This window comes from Papio anubis, chromosome 14 (assembly GCF_008728515.1).
Source record: "Papio anubis isolate 15944 chromosome 14, Panubis1.0, whole genome shotgun sequence".
Lineage (NCBI taxonomy): Eukaryota > Metazoa > Chordata > Mammalia > Primates > Cercopithecidae > Papio > Papio anubis.
Window position 1 is genome coordinate 38,432,784 of NC_044989.1, and position 20,657 is coordinate 38,453,440.

The 20,657-nt window shown below is 40.0% G+C and overlaps 1 protein-coding gene and 1 pseudogene across 8 annotated transcripts in view; one reads left to right on the forward strand and one right to left on the reverse strand.

Annotated features, from left to right (window-relative positions):
* The first annotated feature begins 1,345 nt into the window (after positions 1–1,345).
* Positions 1,346–2,506, forward strand: LOC101017780 (annotated as a pseudogene).
* An 8,483-nt stretch (positions 2,507–10,989) lies between these two features.
* ATL2 (atlastin GTPase 2) overlaps positions 10,990–20,657 on the reverse strand; it is an 80,032-nt gene continuing 70,364 nt past the window's right edge. For 2 of the 8 annotated variants that reach the window (XM_009184011.4, XM_021924754.2), the window contains 5 exons: positions 17,310–17,366; positions 16,268–16,339; positions 15,167–15,598; positions 13,705–13,719; positions 10,990–13,610 (listed from right to left, as the gene is read on the reverse strand). In XM_009184011.4, the coding sequence (XP_009182275.1) occupies positions 13,503–13,610; positions 13,705–13,719; positions 15,167–15,598; positions 16,268–16,339; positions 17,310–17,366 (684 nt within the window). In that variant the 3' untranslated portion in view covers positions 10,990–13,502. The remainder of the gene's footprint in view (positions 13,611–13,704; positions 13,720–15,166; positions 15,599–16,267; positions 16,340–17,309; positions 17,367–20,657) is intronic. The other 6 variants (XM_003908524.5, XM_021924753.2, XM_021924755.1 and 3 more) reach the window with 3 other exon arrangements.

The following is a 20,657-nucleotide window of genomic DNA, read 5'->3' on the forward strand; positions in this document are numbered from 1 at the left end:
GCTCACAAGATATATGGCAAGACCAGTGAATGCTTTTGCTGTGAAGCAGGTAACCTTCTAGAATGGCAGAATGGCTTTCTGAACTCTCCAGTACCAGCCAAGAAACAGCACTTTGTAAAAGTGAGTGTTGTCCTACCAGGTGCAGGACAGGCTCTTAACAGGAATTGAATGGTATTTCGCCAACAGCCAGAATGTATGTCTGGGTATCAATAAATAAAAGTGAGTGTATATATAAGTATAACTATCTCAAGAACACAAAGCTTTTAATTCTGAAATGCAGTTTTGTTTAGGGGGTAGGAAAAACAGAAGGTAGAAAGAATGTACTGGGTGTTCTCATTTGTTTGTACTAAAACATGCCCTGATCAATGAAACCTAGAATGATTCATGCTAGATGTGCAACTTGTAAAGAATTAAGAGGTAAGGTAGATGGATCCCCCTTAAATTTTGAGAAAATCAGTGATGCATAGAGCTCGTGCCACCCAACAGGGCAATGCACATAAATAGTAAGTTCACCTCTTGTCGTGGATGGTCAGGGACACTGGTGATAACAAAGATATTGATGAGACAACTGGGGAAATGTGAATGCTGACTGGATATTTGATATTAAGTGATGATCTATTATTTTAGGATAAAGGTATTGTGGTTGCTGATATGTGCCCAAGTATTTATGATAGAAATGATATAATATCTGGGATTTCCCTCAAAATAGTCAAGCTTCAGGTGGGGGGAATGGAAGTGTGTAGATAAAACCAGACTGGCTATGTGCTGATAATCATTCAAACTGGGTGATAGGTACGTGAAACTTCATTACACTATTCTCTCTACTTTCATGTTTGAAAATCTTCATAGTAATGTCTTTAAACAACCTTTTAAATCCACTAGGCTATAGGTAGCTTTAAAAATTTTCTGACTGACAATTGGTTGAGTTTATGTGAAGACCTGGGATAAATAGAAACGAAATGTCCGGGTTAAAATAAAAGATTGTGGAGACCAAAGTTCTTATTTGCAGAAGAAGTCTTCAGGTAGTAGACTTCAGAGAGAACAGGCTGTAAAATGGTTCCTATCAGACTTAAAGTCTGTGTTGATGTGAATGCGTGAGAGGTTTAATTAGGCATATCCGACCCCCACTTCCCATCATGGCCTGAACTGGTCTTTCAGGTTGAATTTTAAGAGAGCCCTGGCCAAGGACAAAGTCCATTCAGATAGTTGGGGGAGGTCTTAGAATTTTATTTTGGGTTGACAACTGAGTACCTATTTCAGAATTGTGGTAATGCAATTGAAGATACTCTAGTCAGGGCTCTCTGCTCCTCCCATTTGACAGACAGCCACATCCTCTCATGTAGCACCAGCCACATCCTGAGATACCATGGTGAAGGTGAAGGCCAGAGTCAATGGATTTGGCCATACTGGGCACCTGATCACCAGGGCTGCTTTTAACTCTGGTAAAGTTGATGTTGTTGCCATCAATGACCCCTTCACTGGCCTCAACTACATGGTCTACATGTTCCAGTATGATTCTACCCATGGCAAATTCCATGGCACTGTCAAGGCTGAGAATGGGAAGCTTGTCATTAACAGAAATCTCATCACCATCTTCCAGGAACGAGATCTCACCAAAATTAAATGGGACGATGCTGACGCTGAGTACATTGTGGTGTCCACCAGTGTCTTCACCACCATAGAGAAGGCTGGGGCTCACTTGTAGCAGGGAGCCAAAAGGGTCATAATCTCTGCCCCCTCTGCTGATGCCCCCATGTTCCTGATGGGCGTGAACCATGAGAAATATGAAAATAGCCTCAAGATCATCAGCAATGCTCCTGTACCACCAAATTCTTAGCCCCTCTGGCCAAGCTCATCCATGACAACTTTGGCATTGCGGAAGGACTCATGACCACCATCCACACCATCACTGCCCCCCAGAAGACATTTTACAGCCTATTCTCTCTGAAGCCTGCTACCTGAAGACTTTCTCTGCAAATAAGAACTTTGGTCTCCACAATCTTTTACCTTAACCCAGACATTTCCTTTCTATTTATCCCAGGCCCCTCCAGGAAACTGTGGTGTGATGGCCACGGGGCTCTCCAGAACATCATTTCTGCATCTACTGGTGCTGCCAAAGCCGTAGGCAAGGTCATCCCTGAGCTGAATGGGAAGATTACTAGCATGGCCTTCCGCGTCCCCACCACCAATGTGTCAGTCGTGCATCTGACCTGTCATCTGGAAAATCCTGCCAAATATGATGACATCAAGAAGGTGGTAAAGCAGGCGTCGGAGGCCCCTCAAGGACATCCTGGACTACACTGAGTACCAGGTTGTCTCCTCCAGCTTTAACAGCAACACCCACTCTTCCACCCTCAATGTTGGGGCTGGTATTGCCCTCAGTGACCACTTTGTCAAGTTCATTTCCTGGTATGACAATGAATTTGGCTACAACAACAGGGCAGTGGACCTCATGGCCCACATGGCCTCCAACAAGTAAGACCCCAAGACTACCAGCCTCAGGCCCTCAGCTGCTAGGAATTCCCTGTTGCACTAGGTCTCCTACCACACTGAGAATCTCCCCTCCTCACAGTTTCCATGCAGACCCCCCTGAAGAGGGAGGGGTCTAGGGAGCTCCACCTTGTCATGTATCATCAATAAAGTCCTCCGTGCTCAGCCAAAAAAAAAATACTCTAGTCAGCAGGATTCCATGATTTTTCTCCAACAATATTCAACTGCTAGGTGTAGGTACAGGTAGAGACTTGGGTTTATAAACAGAGTTGAAGTTTCATTAAGTGGGTACACAGAGTAGCTAAAGATATTTTTAAGGAATGTTTGTAGTGCTGGACCACTGCATCTCAGCTGAGTAAGAAGGCAAGGAGATGAGGGCAATATGTATGAACAAGCAGTAGGGTGAAAGGATGAGGCTTCAATGAGATCAGAGGATTGTTTGAAAGGAAACACTGCAGTCAGTGAACTGAAAGGAAGCCATAAAATCTAGATTTGGGAGGTAGTAATGACACAGTAGAAGGGTATGACTTATGAGTGAGGAGACATGGAGGAAAGGAGGTCTTTTGGGGGCTGAAGAAATCAAGAGATGAGATGGGTCATTCATGTGGCATTAAGGATCCAAGAATGACCACAGAAGGAACAAGAGAAAAAGGCTGGAAGCCAGGTGCTAGAGTTATCAATGGAGGGGGCATGGTAGGGAGGTCAGTAGATTGCCCACAGTAAGTTGGGGTGACAAGTGGAAAAGTCCAACAACTTTAAAGAAGCTGTTTTATTTGCTGTTTAATAGAAAAAAGACTTGAAAGGGAGCAATGGAGCACAGGAACATCACCTCTGTTAGGACCAACAGTAGCTAGGGAGGGAGAAAGCCAGCCTTGAGAGGGCTGCAGGGGTGAAATTCTACTAGGGGAATAGAAGACACCAGGGTTTCAGTTAAAGTGAACAATGAAGAGAATGCACACAGAGAGAAAAAGTGTTTAGGCAAATTGTTAATAACAGACTGTGGATTATAGAGAACACAAAAGACAGGTGTGGGAGGCCAGGGAAGAGCTGAAGATGGGGTTAGATTAGGTAGTGGTTCTCAGTCCTAGCCGCACAACAGAAATCATCTGGGGAACTTTTGAAAATACTGATTCCTGCACCCAGATCAACTGAATTAGAATCTCTAGGGGGTAAGGCCAGGGTATGCACAGCACAGTAACCAAACTTTCAAATACAGTCATCACCCAGTATCCATGGGTGATCAGTTCCAGGATCCCTGTGGATACCAAAATCCACAATGCTCAAGTCCCTTATAGAAAATGGCCTGCATAGAAGCTACACACATCCTCCCATATGATTCAAATCATCTCTAGATTACTTATAATAACTAGTACAATGTCAATGCTATGAAACTAGTTGCTTAGGGAATAATGACAAGGAAAACAAGTCTGTACTGTACATGCTCAGTACAGATGCAACCATTCACTCTTTTCAATTGTCCATCCGAGGTAGGCTGAATCCATGGATGCGGAGCCAACAAATACAGAGGACCACTTACTTGCACACACTAACACAAATAACAGATGAGAAGGGGGAAAATGGCATCGGTGTTTATCTCTGATGAGTACATCAGAATCTTAAGGGTGAATGTCTTTATACTTTCAAATTTTCTTGTGCATATTTCAGATCGAATTAAAAAAAGGGCTTTCGTTTGTTTGAGGGGGATTGCTTAAAGAAAGGGGTTTATAATACAGTCTCAATTTCTACTGTTTACACATGGAATTTATTTGGTCTGTCTGACCCAATCTGTTTCTGGCAAAAGGAGCATGACATGAGCTTTGAAAAAATATCTAAAACTTAAAAATAAAGGAAAAAGCAGTAGATCATGTCCTTTCAAAGTTATACTGGGGCATTGCTTAGCATGCCTATCAAGAAGGCTTCTAGGCAAATTGCTAAAGAAATTTATATATTTCTTTATATATTGAATCCTAGCAGATTGTGTGTGTGTGTGTATAGTGTATATATATATAGTATGTGTGTATATATATAGTATATAGAGAGAGTATGTATATATAGAGAGAGTATATATATAGAGTATGTATATATATACACACACACACAATGAAATATTCAGCCTTAAAAAAGGAAATCCTGCTGTTTGTGACAAGGAATCTAGAGGACGTTATGGTAAGTGAAAAGAGTCAAACATAGAAAAATACTGCCGGGCGCGGTGGCTCAAGCCTGTAATCCCAGCACTTTGGGAGGCCGAGACGGGCGGATCACGAGGTCAGGAGATCGAGACCATCCTGGCTAACAAGGTGAAACCCCGTCTCTACTAAAAAATACAAAAAACTAGCCGGGCGAAGCGGCGGGCGCCTGTGGTCCCAGCTACTCGGGAGGCTGAGGCAGGAGAATGGCGTGAACCCGGGAGGCGGAGCTTGCAGTGAGCTGAGATCCGGCCACCGCACTCCAGCCTGGGCGACAGAGCCAGACTCAGTCTCAAAAAAAAAAAAAAAAAGAAAAATACTGCACGATCTCACTTATGTGTGGAATCTAAAAGTAAAAGAAAGGGGAAAAAATCAAATACATAGTAACAGAAGGTAGAATGGTGGTTACCAGGGGCAGGAGAATGGGAAGATGTAGGTCAAAGGGTAAGTCTAGAGCTCTAACACGCAGCATGAAGACTACAGTTAATAATATTGTATCGTATATTCGAAATCTGCTAAGACAGCTTTTAGGTGTGCTTAGTACAAAAAAAGGAGGGGGTAACCACGTGAGATGATGAGTATGTTAATTTGCTTGACTATATCATTTCACTATGTATATAAAAATGGCATGTTGCATACCTTTAATATATACAATTTTTAAAAGTTAACATATAATGGCTTATTTTTTAATGTTTTAACATTTTTGTTTTAATTTCTATTTAAAGATAAATACTGGCAGACCATTTGGGGGACTCAATTTTTAAGAGCCAAAGGGGTTCCTGCAACTAAAGTCTAAGACTCACTGATCTAGATCTGTTTGGCATTGCCATTTACTACTAAGGGCTCACATTACTCAGCATACTCATTTCAAAATGCCCTTCCTGGTGGACTACATAACTCCTATTTCTCCAATTCTGCTTTGAACCAGCCTTTTGCCATCTCTGGTTTCCTCATTAAGGAGTTGAATACATTTTATTATGTATTCATTGTATATTTGGATGACAGTCATGTATAAATTTAAGGATTATACTTTGATAGGAGGTACGATCTGCTGATTTATACAATTAGTCCTGAGGTTCTTTTCTCTGTATTCAAAAGCTGATGAAAGAACAGGGAATATTATGAAGTGTCATAATCATTCTTAAACATTTCCCTAATGAAATGAAAGAAGACTGCAATAATCAGCTATGTCTAAAACTATTGTGTTCCTTCACAAAAGTATTTAAAAGGAAAGAACAAGTAAAAAGCTTGTGAAGCAAAATGGCATAGTTTTGAAAGAATATCCAAGCTTCAGAATGTGTCTATAATTTGAGAGACAACATTTACTTTAACATGGAAGAAGCGCACGCTTCCAATCTATGGCCAAGATCTTTCCCTCCCGATACAAGTTCCACCTTCCTCCCAGGGAAAGAACACAGTACAACAACGTAATTTCAGCTCTGTCTGTGCAGAAATCTTTCCTAGTTAGGAAAGTATAGAAACAGCAGGAGAAATCCATAATTCTGCTACTCATTAGGAAACACTTAACACTGATCTCAAGCTTCAGTATGCATTAGAATTATCTGAGAGACCTGGTAGAAATACAGATTTAAATTCACTATGCAATGTGGGTGGGGCCCAAGAGTGTACACTTACAACACAGCACTCCAGGTGACTCTAATCGAAAATAAAAAACGAGCCAGGTAGAATAGTGCATGCCCATAGTCCTCGCTACTTGGGAGGCTGAGGTGGGAGGACTGCTTGAGCCCAGGAGTTTGAGACCCCACCCCTAGCCCGTAAAAAATAAAAATAAAAATTCATACTTTGAGAAACTAGAGTATTAGAATTGGCCGCTTAGCTGTTCTATTTTTCTAGGAATCGTCCATGTAACCTTAATATCTAAATGTCAAGCCCCTCTACCTGATCTGAAAGGCCCTTCACAATCTGGCCCAGGTCTTTAAACTTCAATTCCACTCCTACATCCATCTCTGCCCTTCAGTAACTCCCTAGCAGAGCCATGCTGGACCATTGCTGCATTCCTCCTTGATGTTGACCCTTCTCTCTCTTTCCTCCTCTCTGGGAGGGACTATTTACTCTTCACAGTGGTGTGATAGGGTGGGTAAGTACATAGCACTCTGAACTCTAAAGCCAGTAGACCTGGTTTCAAATCCCAGAACACACTCCCTTTGGTAAATGTGGTTGACCTCTCTGAGCCTGAGATGACTCCTCTATAAAATCAGAGGTAAGAATAACCCACCCCAAGGCTACTACATGAGCACTGGCAGCATTTAGTATAGATGACAAACATGTTTATATCCCCCAACACACACAAAACCTTCAGTCTTCCCAGGAAAAACTGCCCTGTCCTCTCTAAATAATATAAACATCCCTCTTGGAGATAAACGCACACACACATTTTTATATGTATGTGTGTTCATATACACACACACACACACACACACACACAGGCCTGTCCTCACAGGACAGCCTGTAAATCCAATTCTGGTAGGACTTATATAAGCAGATACTCAGGACGCTGCATTAAATCAAATCAGTATACTAAAGTTTTAAAAATAAGACAGGCCGGGTGTGGTGGCTCACACCTGTAATCCCAGCACCTTGGGAGGCCGAGGTGGGTGGATTGCCTGAGGTCAGGAGTTCGAAATGAGCCTGGCCAACCCCATCGTTACTAAAAATACAAAAATTAGCCAGGCGTGGTGGCGGGTGCCTATAATCCCAGCTACTCGAAGACTTAGGCTGGAGAATCGCTTGAACCTGGGAGGCAGAGGTTGTAGTGAGCCAAGATTGTGCCACTGCACTCTAGCCTGGGTGACAGAGTGACACTCCATCTCAAAAAAAAAAAAAAAAAAAAAAGGATAATCCAAATCTGTAAGGTAGCCTACCCTCACCATCCCCCCAAAGTTATTTTACTGAGGGTTTTTTTTTAAATGATCATATTTCTTCATATTTTGATATTTTGATGCCAAGGGGAGAAAAAGCAACCAATATTTAGGATCCCACAGTTGCCAAATAACCAAGTTTACCTACAGTAGGTGGCATATGCCTAAGTATGGAAGGCGGATGGAGTTGAAATTGACTAATCCAGTCCATGTTAAAACATTCTGAGCATTTAGTATGCACAAAAATGTTTGATAATGTAAAAAAGGTGCATAAAGTATGGTTTCTTCTTTCAAGGAGCTCAACCTATTTGGGGAAAAGTACTGACAAAATGCTTTCTTCCATAGACAAAAATAGCAATGACTACCACCCTCCAAACTTCATCTTGTTCATCCTCTTCAGGAAACAGAGGAAGTTAAAAATAAGTACAATTTGGAAGATAGGTGTTTGTTTACAAATATCAGCGTCATAAAAAAGATTTAAAAGACTATCTGCCAGGATGTGGAAATTCTCATCACATCCTCCTAACATCTGTGAGCGGTAATATTAGTCCTATTTTATAGATGAAGAAGCTGCGGCTCAACTGCTATATAAGCGTTAGCACCAATTCATGAAGCTTGGGTGGTGGAGCTAGGAACAAAGTTCAGTTTTAACTATAAGCTCATCTCCTTTGCTTAGAATTGAAATTTAAGTATTCTTCCAGATCTAGGTTGAGTTTTTAGGTAGTCTTCATGTTTTGTAACCGAGGAGTCTAAACCATGCCATTTTAGATGACCTGTCTTACTGTCCGTGGCTGCACACCCATTTGGCTCCAGAATGAGAGTACATTGTTTACTAATTACCATATAAATTTGTCAGAAAGTTAGAGAACTCTTAAATAACAGCCCAAATGCCGGGGATGGGGTGGGGGTGGTCGGGGAGTAAGTTATGGACAAGCTTCAAGTACAGGTGGCTAAACAGCAGATCCAGCCTTAAAACAAGCAAACTTGAGGGCACAATTTTCTGTTCTTGTACCTGCTTCCCAAGCACCCTTCCTTCACATTTTATTTGATTCTCTCAACAATCCTATTATAGGAGGAAAATTGTCATAAAAAGAAAACTCTTAGCAGTTGTTTCAGTCCTTTTTCACACTATTAGAAAGACATGCCCAAGACTGGGTAATTTATAAAAGAAGGGTTGACTCACAATTCCACATGACTGGGGAGGCCTCAGGAAACGTACAATCGTGGTGGAGGCAAAGAGGCACGTCTTACGTGGCAGCAGGTGAGACAGATTGAATGAGTGAAGGGGGAAGAGCCTCTTATAAAACTATCAAATAGATCTCGTGAGAACTCACTATCACGAGAACGGCGTGGGGGAAACTGCCCCCACGATCCAATCATCTCCCACCAGGTTCCACCTGTTGATTATGAGGGTTACGGGGATTACAATTCAAGATGAGCTTTGGGTGGAGACACAGAGTCATGCTATCTCAGCAATGATCCCAGGTCTAGTGTTCTCTCCTTAAAACTCCACCTACCCTAAGAATCAAAGTAACCATTAAATAATTATATAATGACCTAGGAAAATATCCCTGTTACATGAAAAAAATATATCATGTGCGGGATAATTCTATTTTTGTGTAAAACAAAAAACGAGTATATTTTATGCATATGTAGACGTGTCAATAAGCAGAGGAAAGGTTCCAATAGTACACACCAAAGTAATGGTTCTCTCAGGTGTACAATCAAATGGACAGGAACATTTCTACTTCTTGCGTCATTTTTTAGAGTGGTAATGTTATGGGTAATTTTCAGCTTGTTTCGGTATTAGCAAGATGTTACTTCCACCACTTACTGCCTTTAGGAATGCAGCCAAGACAGTCCTTGCATCTTGAGTTGGGAACATTACTTGTCATTGTCTAAAGCTTCTAACTGATTGAAACCTCTGGAGGTGTATATAGTAGAGTCCTAAGTTGCAAGCCTGAGATGCCCAAGGTTCTTTTGGTTGAAGTGGTTTCCTACCTATCACACAGGACTGCCTTGAGTATGGAGGGTACTAACGTATATATGGAGGTGCTTTATTGAGCTATGCAAAGGCTGTGACTTCCCTCCCCTAAGCCCTTTCCTGTATATCTCTAGGCAGTTTGAACCTATTCAGCTGATATATTTGGCTCTGAAAAGCAGCAAATGTCACAATCCTAAAAGGACATGAAAGTTGTATTTCACTGAGTACATTAAGGGCACCTCAATTCCTCAGTCTAACTTCCAGCAAAATGCAAATCTGAAAGACAGAAGTTCCTAGGATCTAATGTTAAGACTTCAGTATGCAGAAGGTAAGGGAGCAATTCTCTGTGCTGCTTGGGATGCCCCCCATCTAGCTTTGACAGGAACCAGTAACTGGAAGACTCCCCAAAGTCACATTCTCTTTCTGGCAGAGGTTCCAAACAGAATCTAACAGTCATTTGATGAGTAATCTCTGGCCAAGTGAGAAGACGGCTACCAGAGGCACAGCAACTCAAGCTAATTTTCATCCTCACTCCACGACTATGACACGAATGGAAAAAACCCAAGATGTGCAGATCCATTCTGGTCAAGTTAGAGGGAGGGAGGGAATTCAGGACACGAATGTTTAGGCTAAAGCCTAAAAGTGTGAAATGGACTTAAGCAATGCACACTGGCAGATAAGCAGCTAATCAAAAAGCCTATTTATTACCTGGTTAAAAGCCTAAGCATCTGCTTTCCAAAAAGCCATTTGGATATATACACAACAGACCATTAACAGTCATCACCACAGTGCTTTCCAAAATTTTGTGGTATAGTTTAATAGGTTCTTAACCACACTAAGACCAAATAAATAAATAAATAAATCCCATAACAACAAAACAATGCAATTAAAACAGCACTCATACCTACGGCAAAAGAGGTCTCTAGCCCGCCAAGCTTAATTCTGAAGTAAAAAAAATACAGCAACCCCAGCCCAAAGTTCTCCGGAAATGTAGCCCTCAAGAAGGAAATACTGCTATTGAGGTCTATAAGTAGAATATTTTCACAGTGCAAGCAAGACTAGCTATCTTCATGAGAAGTATGTAAGGAATACTAAATAGCAGGGTCACAGATGATTGCCCCTTTCACAACAGCGAATTATCTGTATCTTAATTAGGAAGATAAATCATTTGTTCTTGAGAAAATCTTCATCTCTTTTTAAAAACCTCACTGGTAATATAGATTACTAAAACCTTTGCCACAGAAAAGATGCTAACACCAAAGCTGATGTGTCAATCAACAATTTTCAGTTTGTCTTTCATCCTCTTACTGCTTCGTGCCTAACAATGTTCGGAATCTTCCAACAGAAACACCAAAGTGCTTTCTTGGAATCCTGCAGAGAATTGTCTTCTTTGAGGAAAGCACGCTTTTCCAATAAGAAATATAAGAAAGCCAATGGTCTAGATTTTAACTTTTTAAAGGTAAGCTAAGTCTTTAATTTCAGAAAATCTGCTATTATACAACAAATTATTTTTTCATTCATAAAAAACAGTCCACAGCATTCATAAAACAGGGTGGCAGAATAAAGACACTTTTCAGGTGGATTCTTTAAGAACAGATGAGTAAGTTAGCAATTTAATACAGATGAAAACAAATACAATCCATATAAAAACAGAATCTGGGAGTGGGAGGGAAGATGTATCAACCACAGTAAATTCAGAGTTTTCACGCATGTAACACCTGCATTTTCTTTGCTTAAAAACCAAACTAAGGGCCGGGCGTGGTGACTCACACCTGTAATCCCAACACTTTGGGAGGCCAAGGCAGGTGGATCACGAGGTCAGGTGATTGAGATCATCCTGGCTAAAACGGTGAAACCCCATCTCTACTAAAAACACAAAAAATTAGCCGGGCATGGTGGCACACACCTGTAGCCCCAGCTACTCGGGAGGGTGAAGCAGGAGAATCACTTGAACCCAGGAGGTGGAGGTTGCAGTGAGCCAAGATCACGCCACTGTACTCCAGCCTGGTTGACAGAGAGAGACTCCGTCTCAAAAAACAAACAAAACTAGGTACTTTAATAGGTGTTCATAAAGAAGACTACAAAAGTACTGAAAAAATATTAGCCTTACATATGCCACCAAAAAAAAAAAAATTTAAAAAAAGAGAAAGAAATTAATAATCCCCATCTACAACTAGGTTAATCATAGGATTTCCCTTATAAAGACAGACAGAGAAAAGTAACTTTTTACAAGCTTAGCTTTGAGGTACAATGCCTGAGAGCTCTCAACTGGGGTGTTTCCTGCTCATGCTCTCTTCACTATAAACAAATGTGGCTTATGTAGTGGAATACATACTTGAAAAATTCCTTTAAAAAGAATCACAAGTTTCATTTTATATATACAACAAATTTTTAATTATGTACTGAAAATAAATTACAGGAAATAACTTTAAAATGCAACAGAGGACAAAGTCACAATAAACATTCCCATTGAATTCCCTTGGGGCGGGGGGTGAGATTGCAGTGCTCAAGATAAATATCACAAATATATCAAAAACTTCAAATTGTCTATGCATTCACACACTGACATGAGCCACAAACATTCCTTTCACAGGGACTGTACTTATTTAGCCTACCACAGGACCAGATTTTGCCATAAACTACAAAACTTTTAATACAAAATCGTATTTATATATTTATAATTCATATACATGCCCTATCTGTGATTTTAGAAAATAAAAGCTACACACTGTACAGACACTCTTAACTCATAGCTGTAGGCAACATTTTTGGATGGAATTTCTTCCCCAATAAAATTAATGGCATATTTTATGTACATGAAGGCTAAACTGCAAAAGACAGTTCAGTTTCCCAGATATGCATCTCCTTTTAGGGCAGGTTTATAAATTTAAAAAGGCAAGACAAATGTACACCTCAGAATTACTTTCTTAGCTACAAGAGTTGTCATGTAATTTCTGTGAAGTTTCTGATACATGCATTTATGTAATACTGGTATTGAAGGCGGTAAAGCAATATATACTTTTAATGTAGTGGCTCAATAAAGGCTTCATTGTCATTCCAATCTGGTTCTTGAAACAGTGATTCATAAATTCTCTAAAAACTAAAATTTCAATGGGACACTGTGTTAAAGAGACTCTAAATAGATTTCTGAAAATATTTCCCTGAAATATCCTTTTACATAAGACAAATTCACTAACATTAGATTAAGTAAAAAGAAATAAAAGAATTAAACATGGCACAAAGGTGCATGATTAACCAATGCTCCTCAGCAAATCTGCATGTCTTAGGAGCCATTAAAAGAATGCTTAAAACTAACAAACAATTTTCACACTCTGTGGCAGCCATCTGTGAAGCCAGTTACACTAAACTACTTCTACAGTTGATTGTAAACTTTGGTTTATTTTTATTTGAGTTCTCATTGTACAGCAAGCATGAAAAAAAAGAGAGTGGAGTCCGTGAGGAGATGAACTGTCAGTCTGTCTTTAATCTGGCATGATGAGACACCTGGTCAGTCAGGCCTGCTTTGATAGAGTTTGTTACAGACTGCCTTATGTTTTCCTCCATCAAATTATCACCCAGGGGCTTCAATACCTGTGGTATGAGAAATGTGCAAAACAAACAAAAACATGAGGTAAAAAAAGAGTTACATATAAAAATAGATATAAAAATTCAATTCAAAGCAATGATGAAAATAACCAGGAATATGGGAAATAAAAAGATGCTTCTCTCAAAAAAACTTATGATGCTACTAGACATTTTATAATGCAACAAAAATTACTTTCCTCTTATTCAAACCATTTACAATTCCTATGAGATGGATGTGCAATTCCATACCCTATATGCAGCATCAAATCTGGTATTGTGTATACAGCATTTATGCAGACCGGCCCAGACGGTCCTGCTTATTGTCCTACATGTATAAGTGTGAACACTTCAGATAGAGAAAAAGGTTAAAAATACTGTCTAATTTTTCTTCTTGTTATTGTTGGATGACAGTCTCTGTCGCTGTGCTGATGAAAGAGCACGATGAACCATTCGACGTCTAGTAACTTCAAAGAGTTTGGAAAACACCTAAAACATGAAGTGATTTGTTAGGAGAATGACTCAGAGTGCCTCGAAGCTAAAGAGTTTAAGACTACAAGAACTTGAGACTGTAGGTTCTCACCTTCCTGGGACTCCTCTGAAGCAAAAGAAAAGAGAAATGCAAAGAAATTTAGACAAGGTTTGTTGACACAGCACAGATCTGACTAGTTGATCACCTTACCTCAACTATACTGAAAATGATTTTATACACTTTAGATTCTTCCATTTAATTGTTTTGTAATAATGGTACCTCTAAAATCCTAGAATCAATGCTGTTTAAGAGATGAATATTTCTCAAAAGAAGATATTGTACAATTATTGAAAATTATATTGCAGAAAATAATGATCCAAAATTTTAAAATAGCTAATTTTTTCTTAAAAGTGAAGCTGCGATAGTTTTGCATCCATCTTCTATTAGAAGATATCAAAGAAACATCAAGTAGTGAGATTGAGATAAAAATTTAAATAGAATAAATACCCAAACATAAACTTCCCAATCAGATCTAAATAGAGCATTTCTCTAAAGAGTAAATACAAAATCCAAATTAATATAGTGGGTCACTTTATAAAATAACATCATTACAAGAAAAGTCAATATCCAATCAACTTTCTTCAAAAAAAAAAATGGTCTGCTTTTTCAGTCTTGGAGTTTATAGCCAAAACAAACACCGACTCGCATATCCTAGATCTTCAAATAAGCGCAATATTTCATGAGCCCAGAAATGGCATCTGAAATGCCTATTACAGTGGTCATCATTAATAACTGTAGCTTTCATTCTGGTCCTTGACACGATGTTCAAGTATTTCACAAAGATCATTTTAATAACATCCGTAAGTGGAATTTTCTGTCCACAGGTAATTCCAGCACACAGGAGGCAGATACACAAAATGGCTTTCCTTAGTAGATACTTGCTGGGCAAGAGTTCACAGCCTGGCTTTGAATTCTGCTTTGACGTAAAAGATTATGATGGAACGTGGTTCTCTGCTCATGGCGCTTTGCTTTACTAATTAATATTTCCATAATACAAAAGTCAAAGTTTCCTTGGTAAGAAATCCCTACAGGATTGTTCCTCACAGTACATCAGGAAATCACTACTATCTTCATGGAAGGCAATGAAGACCTGTCTACCATCCAGCATTTCTCCTGCATTGCTGCTTGCCAGTATTGGGAAGAAACTTATTTTCCTTTCCAAAAGCACCACTTCCAAACTTCTCCTTACCTTCAAATCATTCATTGTTTATATTTTCTTTACTCAAAGAAAAAAAATCATTACAGACTCTGACCCTGCCCACCGTCTGGTATAATCAGGCCTACAACTAAGAATCTATCCAGAGGACAGTACAGATTTAGGCTAACCAAAGTACATTAAAATTGTAACTTTAAAGAAAAAATCTTCAATTCATAAAGATTCTACATCTGAAAACAGAAGACATCCTTTTGACATTTCTCGTATGAAGGAAAAGTAGGAGTACAAATACTGCAAAGATGGAAAATCACAGGAAAATAAGATTAGCCACTGAAAAACCAAAAGATAGATACCAACCTGTTCCCATAGTGTTTCAGCAATCTGATCAATCATTGTTCCAATTTCTCTGAACTCCCCAGAGTATTTAACATATGCCCAAGTACAAAGAAATGTCAGTGCTAACCCCATGACAAGGTTACACAAGACGGCTATAGAGTTTAGGCCAATGAAGCCAGTCAGTCCTGAGATTATATACATAGCAAACATGACCGCAAACAGTGTGGCTGGGGTACGAGCAGCATAGAAGATATTTTTGCCATCATTGTGCTTTATAAAATTTGCATAGGTTTCTTCAATTTCAGCTTCGAGCTGGTCCTGATAACGACGGCAGAACTCATCTCCACCCATCTTTTTTACAGAACGAAATTGTTTTATCGCCACTTCCTTGAGATCCAAGTGTTTTCGCTCCAGATCTGAAGGTGCAATGTAAGGCTTGTCCCCTCCACATACCTGGACAGAGAGAATTACAGTATTACATGCTGGAAATAATTAACACTTGAAAGAAGTTCCTGTTCATAGTTTTTAGTCTCAGAAAGTCAAACCACTTACATGATTCAGTTTTAAACTCACAACACCTCACAGGTTATCATAATCTAGTTATTTTTTATATGTTGAACCTACTCAAGCAAAATAATTTTCCAATTATGACTAACTGAAACTGAAGACAAAAAAATTTTACACTGCGCTCTGTACCTGCCTTCACTTGACCATCCATACACCATAATAGTACACAAAACTGTTGGCAAGAGAGTGGGTAAAAGATAATGCCCCAAAAAGATATTTTAATGTTTGAGCAAGCAAGTACAGAAACTGCTACTGGCCTTAAACTAATGCTACTAACATCAGAAGTCACTAATAACAGCACTCTGAATCACACATTTGTCAGAAGATATTTCAGTAGAGTTTATCTAATAACTTACTGCTCAAATTCTGCTCTCTAAAATGTGAATTATTTTCTTATAGTTTATTTCCAGCAAAGACCATAAAGGGGAATTAGGGAATAATGTACCAAAGCTGCACGAATTAGCTCAATTATTTTAAAATATTTTTTTTAATACTTTTTTAAAAAATTTAAAAATCTTCTCACTCCAGCTTCAAATTTAAATTTTAGGTACAAACCTGTTCCATACTTTTACAATAGGTATCTCTTGCTCCTGCTACTGCAGCAAGATTATTAGCTTCAGCTGTTGCCTAAAAAATAAAATGTGCCATTATTATGCAAAAAATACTCTATGACTCTAAAAATTCTGATTAACATAATAAGTTATGTACAATAAACCCTAACCCTAACCCTAACCCTAATCAACTCTGAAAATGAACCAAATAAAGTAACTTCCAGTTTTTCTTTCCTGTGGAAGGGTACATTGGTATAAAGGATACAATGGTAGGTGGTTCCAATAGGACTGCCTGCCTAATTTTGTTTCACTTAGGTTGATGTTAAAGTGTGTCTGTAGAAAACACCACATATGCTCAGGAAATGGATAAAGATAAATAGATATAACCCTAAAATGTGTGGATCTCCAGGTGCTAGGAATCGAGAATTACTCATTTGGTTCTCTCTCATAATCAGTATTTTACAAGACATTTTCAAACCCACAAAACTTATTGCACGAATTTTTATCAGCAAATACTGTTTAATCTACTATAAAATGGAAAAATAGCCTAAAGTAGTAAATTTTTAAAAATATGAATGGGTTACAATGGCACTGTCCCAAAGGAACACCATTTGAAAGAGGGGGAAAAAAAAAAAAAAGACTATATATTCACTAGAAGTAGCTCTAAATCATTAACACCAAATAAAAATAAGACTTATTTCAAACAACATTCATTGTCAAAGACTCAAAATAGAAGCAGCTTAGTTCAGAGAGGCCCACATTAAGTCATCTTATAAAACAGAAATTTTCCTGTACTTTGAGCATCAGGAGAGAAGGTATTGTGGACTCTTATTTCTGGTGGCCTAGACACATGGAAGGCCTACAATCTGCAGTTACAAAAAATGTATGAAACCTTAGGACCCATGACACATACGGCCTTAAGCAAAACGTATTTGCGTGCAAAAAAGCACCCCCCATTTTCAGCATTTCTCTCTAAAGCAAAGATCTTTATTCTCCCTCATAAATAAGTATATGTACAACACACATCACTCTCTCACTCTCTCTACCTGAAGCATGGACTTTGGATGTGGAAGTTCCTCCCCTTGATAAATTTTGATGTAAGCCTAAAAAGGGAGAAGATTTGTTAGACTGATGGGTTATGCAATTTGGCTCCCATCCCCAAAGAAAGAAAAGTCATTAAATATTAAAATAATTCACACCATTAAAAGTAAATTCTAGGCTTTAAAAATCACCTTATTCCAACAAAGTTAACCCTATTCTCAGTATTATTAAATTATATGCTGCTAGATAATATCATAGATACTTCTATAACAAATAAAACATAAAAGTTGTAACGCATAAAGTTAGATATAAAATGCCATCCTCTTTATGAAAATAAATTCACAATTACCCCCTACTGCCAGTATTTTAATATTTAAAAAAAATTTTTTTTCTCTTTCTTTAGAGATGGGGTCTCACCCTGACACTGAGGCTGGAGTGCAGTGGGATGATCATAGCTTACTGCAACCTCGAATTCCTGGGCTCAAGTGACCCTCCTGCCTCAGTTTCCCAAGTGGCTAAAACTACAAGGTGTGTGCCACCACATCCAGCTTAAGAAACAATTTTATCCAGTATTTTACTTTGACCAGCTTAAATTGTATTTCAGCTCAAGAAAAAAAAAAACAAAAACCTAATTTGTGGTTTAAGAGTAAGAAGGAAAAGATGAGAGTTTGTTAGAAGTCCATATAGGGTCTTTCATCTCAACTTTTTTTTTTTTTTTTTTAAAGACGGAATTTCGCTGTTATTGCCCAGGCTGGAGTGCAATGGCACAACCTCAGTTCACCACAACTTCCGCCTCCTGGGTTCAAGCGACTGTCCTGCCTCAGCCTCCCGAGCAGCTGGGATTACAGGCATGCGCCACCATGCCCAGCTAATTTTGTATTTTTAGTAGAGACGGGGTTTCACCATGTTGGCCAGGCTGGTCTTGAACTCCCAACCTCAGGTGATTCGCCCACCTTAGCCTCCCAAAGTGCTGGGATTAGAGGCTTGAGCCACTGTGCCCGGCTCATCATCTCAACTTTCTACTGACAAAATTCATTCATAACTGGGAAGGAAGCAGAGCAAGATGGCCAAACAGAAGCCTCCAGTGATCACCACCTCACAGGAATATAAAATTGAACAACTATCTACACAAAAAAGCACCTTCATAAGAACCAAAAATCAGGTAAGCAATCACAGTACCTGGTTTTAACTTCAAATCACTGAAAGAGTCACTGAAGAAGATAGGAAAAATAGTCTTGAATCGCCTACACCACCTCTCCCCCATCCTCTCAGCAGCAACCACATGGTGTGGAGAGAGAATCTGTGTGTTTAGGGAAGGAGAAAGCAGTGACTGTGGAATTTTTGCAATGAAATTCAGTGCTGCCCTGCCACAGTGGAAAGCAACACGGGGCAGAACTCAGCCAGCACCCATGGAGGGAGCATTTAGAAGAGCCCTAGGCAGCCAGCCCTGCCACCAAGGACTACAGTGCTCTGAGGTCCTAAATAAACTTGAAAGGCAGTCTAGGCCCCAAGAACCAATTCCTGGGCAAGTCCTGGTGCCGTGCTGGGCTCAGAGCCACTGGACTTCAGGTGCATATGATATAGTAAGACACCAGCTAGCGCAGCCAAGGGAGTGCTTGTGTCACTCCTCCCCCAAGCCCAGGCAGTGTAGTTCACAGCTCTAAGAGAGAGTCTTTCTTTCTGCTTGAGAGGAGAGGAGAGGGGAGAGGAAAGAGGCCTTTGTTTTACAATTTGGTTACCAGCTCAGACACAGTAGAATGCGGCATAAGGCAGAGTCCTAAGGCCCCAATTTCAGTCCCCAGCTCCCAGACAAGATTTCTAAACACACCCTGGGCTGGAAGGGAACCCACTGTCTTCAGGGGTATGACCAAGTCCTGGCAGGGTTCATCACCTGCTGACTCAAGAGCCTTTGGGCTCTGAATAAGCAGCAGTGGTAGCCAGTCAGTACTTACTATGGGTCTTGGGTGAGATTCAGAAATGTGTTGCCTTCAGGTGTGACCCAGCACATTCCCAGATGTTGTAGCTATGAGGAGAGTCTCCTTCTGCTTGAGTAAAGGAGAGGAAGGCCGGGCACAGTGGCTCACACCTGCAATCCCAGCAATTTGGGAGGCCAAGGTGGGCGGATCACCAGAGGGCATCTCTGGGACCCACCCAAGGCCAGAGGGAACTTGCTAGATTTGCCACCTGCTGATTGTAGAACCTTTGGGCCTTGATTGACCACAGGCAATAACCACCCAATAGTCACCATGGGCCTTGGGCAAGACCCACTGCTGTGCTGGCTTCAGGTCTGACCCAGTGAAGTCCCAGGGATGGTGGCCACAATGGTGCTTGTGTCACCTCCTCCCCCAGCTCCAGGCAGCTCAGCACAGAGATAGAGACTCCATTTGTCTGAGAGAAAGTAAGGGAAGAGAACAAGAGTCTCTGCCTGGTAATCCAGGGAATTCTCCTGGATCTTACCCAAGAGCACCAAGGCAGTTTACCTCTACAAATCTGCAAGAATCACAGCATTATGGGCTTGAAATGTCCCTAATACAGATATAGCTGCAGTGACCAAGATCACAACACCCAAGTCCTTTCAAATAGTTAGAAAGCCTTCCCAAGGATGACAGGTACAAACAAGCCCAGATTGCAAAGACTATAACAAATACCTAACTCTTCAATGTCCAGACACCAACAAATATTCACAAGCATCAAGACCATCCAATAAAACATGACCTCACTAAACAAACTGAAATAAAGCACCAGTGACCAATCCTGGAGAGATAGAGATAAGTGACCCTCAGAGAATTCAAAATAGCAGTTTTGAGGAAACTTTAACAAATTCAAGATAACACAGAAAAGGAATTCAGAATCCTTTCAGATAAAGTGAACAAAGAGACTGAAATAATTGTAAAGAATCAAGCAGAAATCCTGGATCTGAAAAATGCAACTGACATACTAAATAATGCATCCAAGCCTCTTTTTTATTTTATTTTTTTTGAGATAGGGTCTTGCTCTGTCTCCCAGACTGGAGTGCAATGGTGCAATACTAGCTCACTGCAACCTCTGCATCCCAGGCTCAAAAGATCCTCCTACCTCAGTGTCCCAAATAGCTGGAACTACAGGCATGCACCATCATGCCTGGCTAGTTTTTGTATTTTCTGTAGAGAGGAGGTTTCACCATGTTGCCCAGACTGGTCTCAAATGATCTGCTCACCTCAGCCTCCCAAAGTGCTGCGATTATAGGCATGAGCCACCTCACCCGGCCTCAGAGCTTAACACAAGACCAGAACAAGCAGAAGAATTAGTCAGCTTGGAGACAGGTTATTTGAAAATACACAGCTGAGACAAAAGAAAAAAGAATGAAAAAGAAT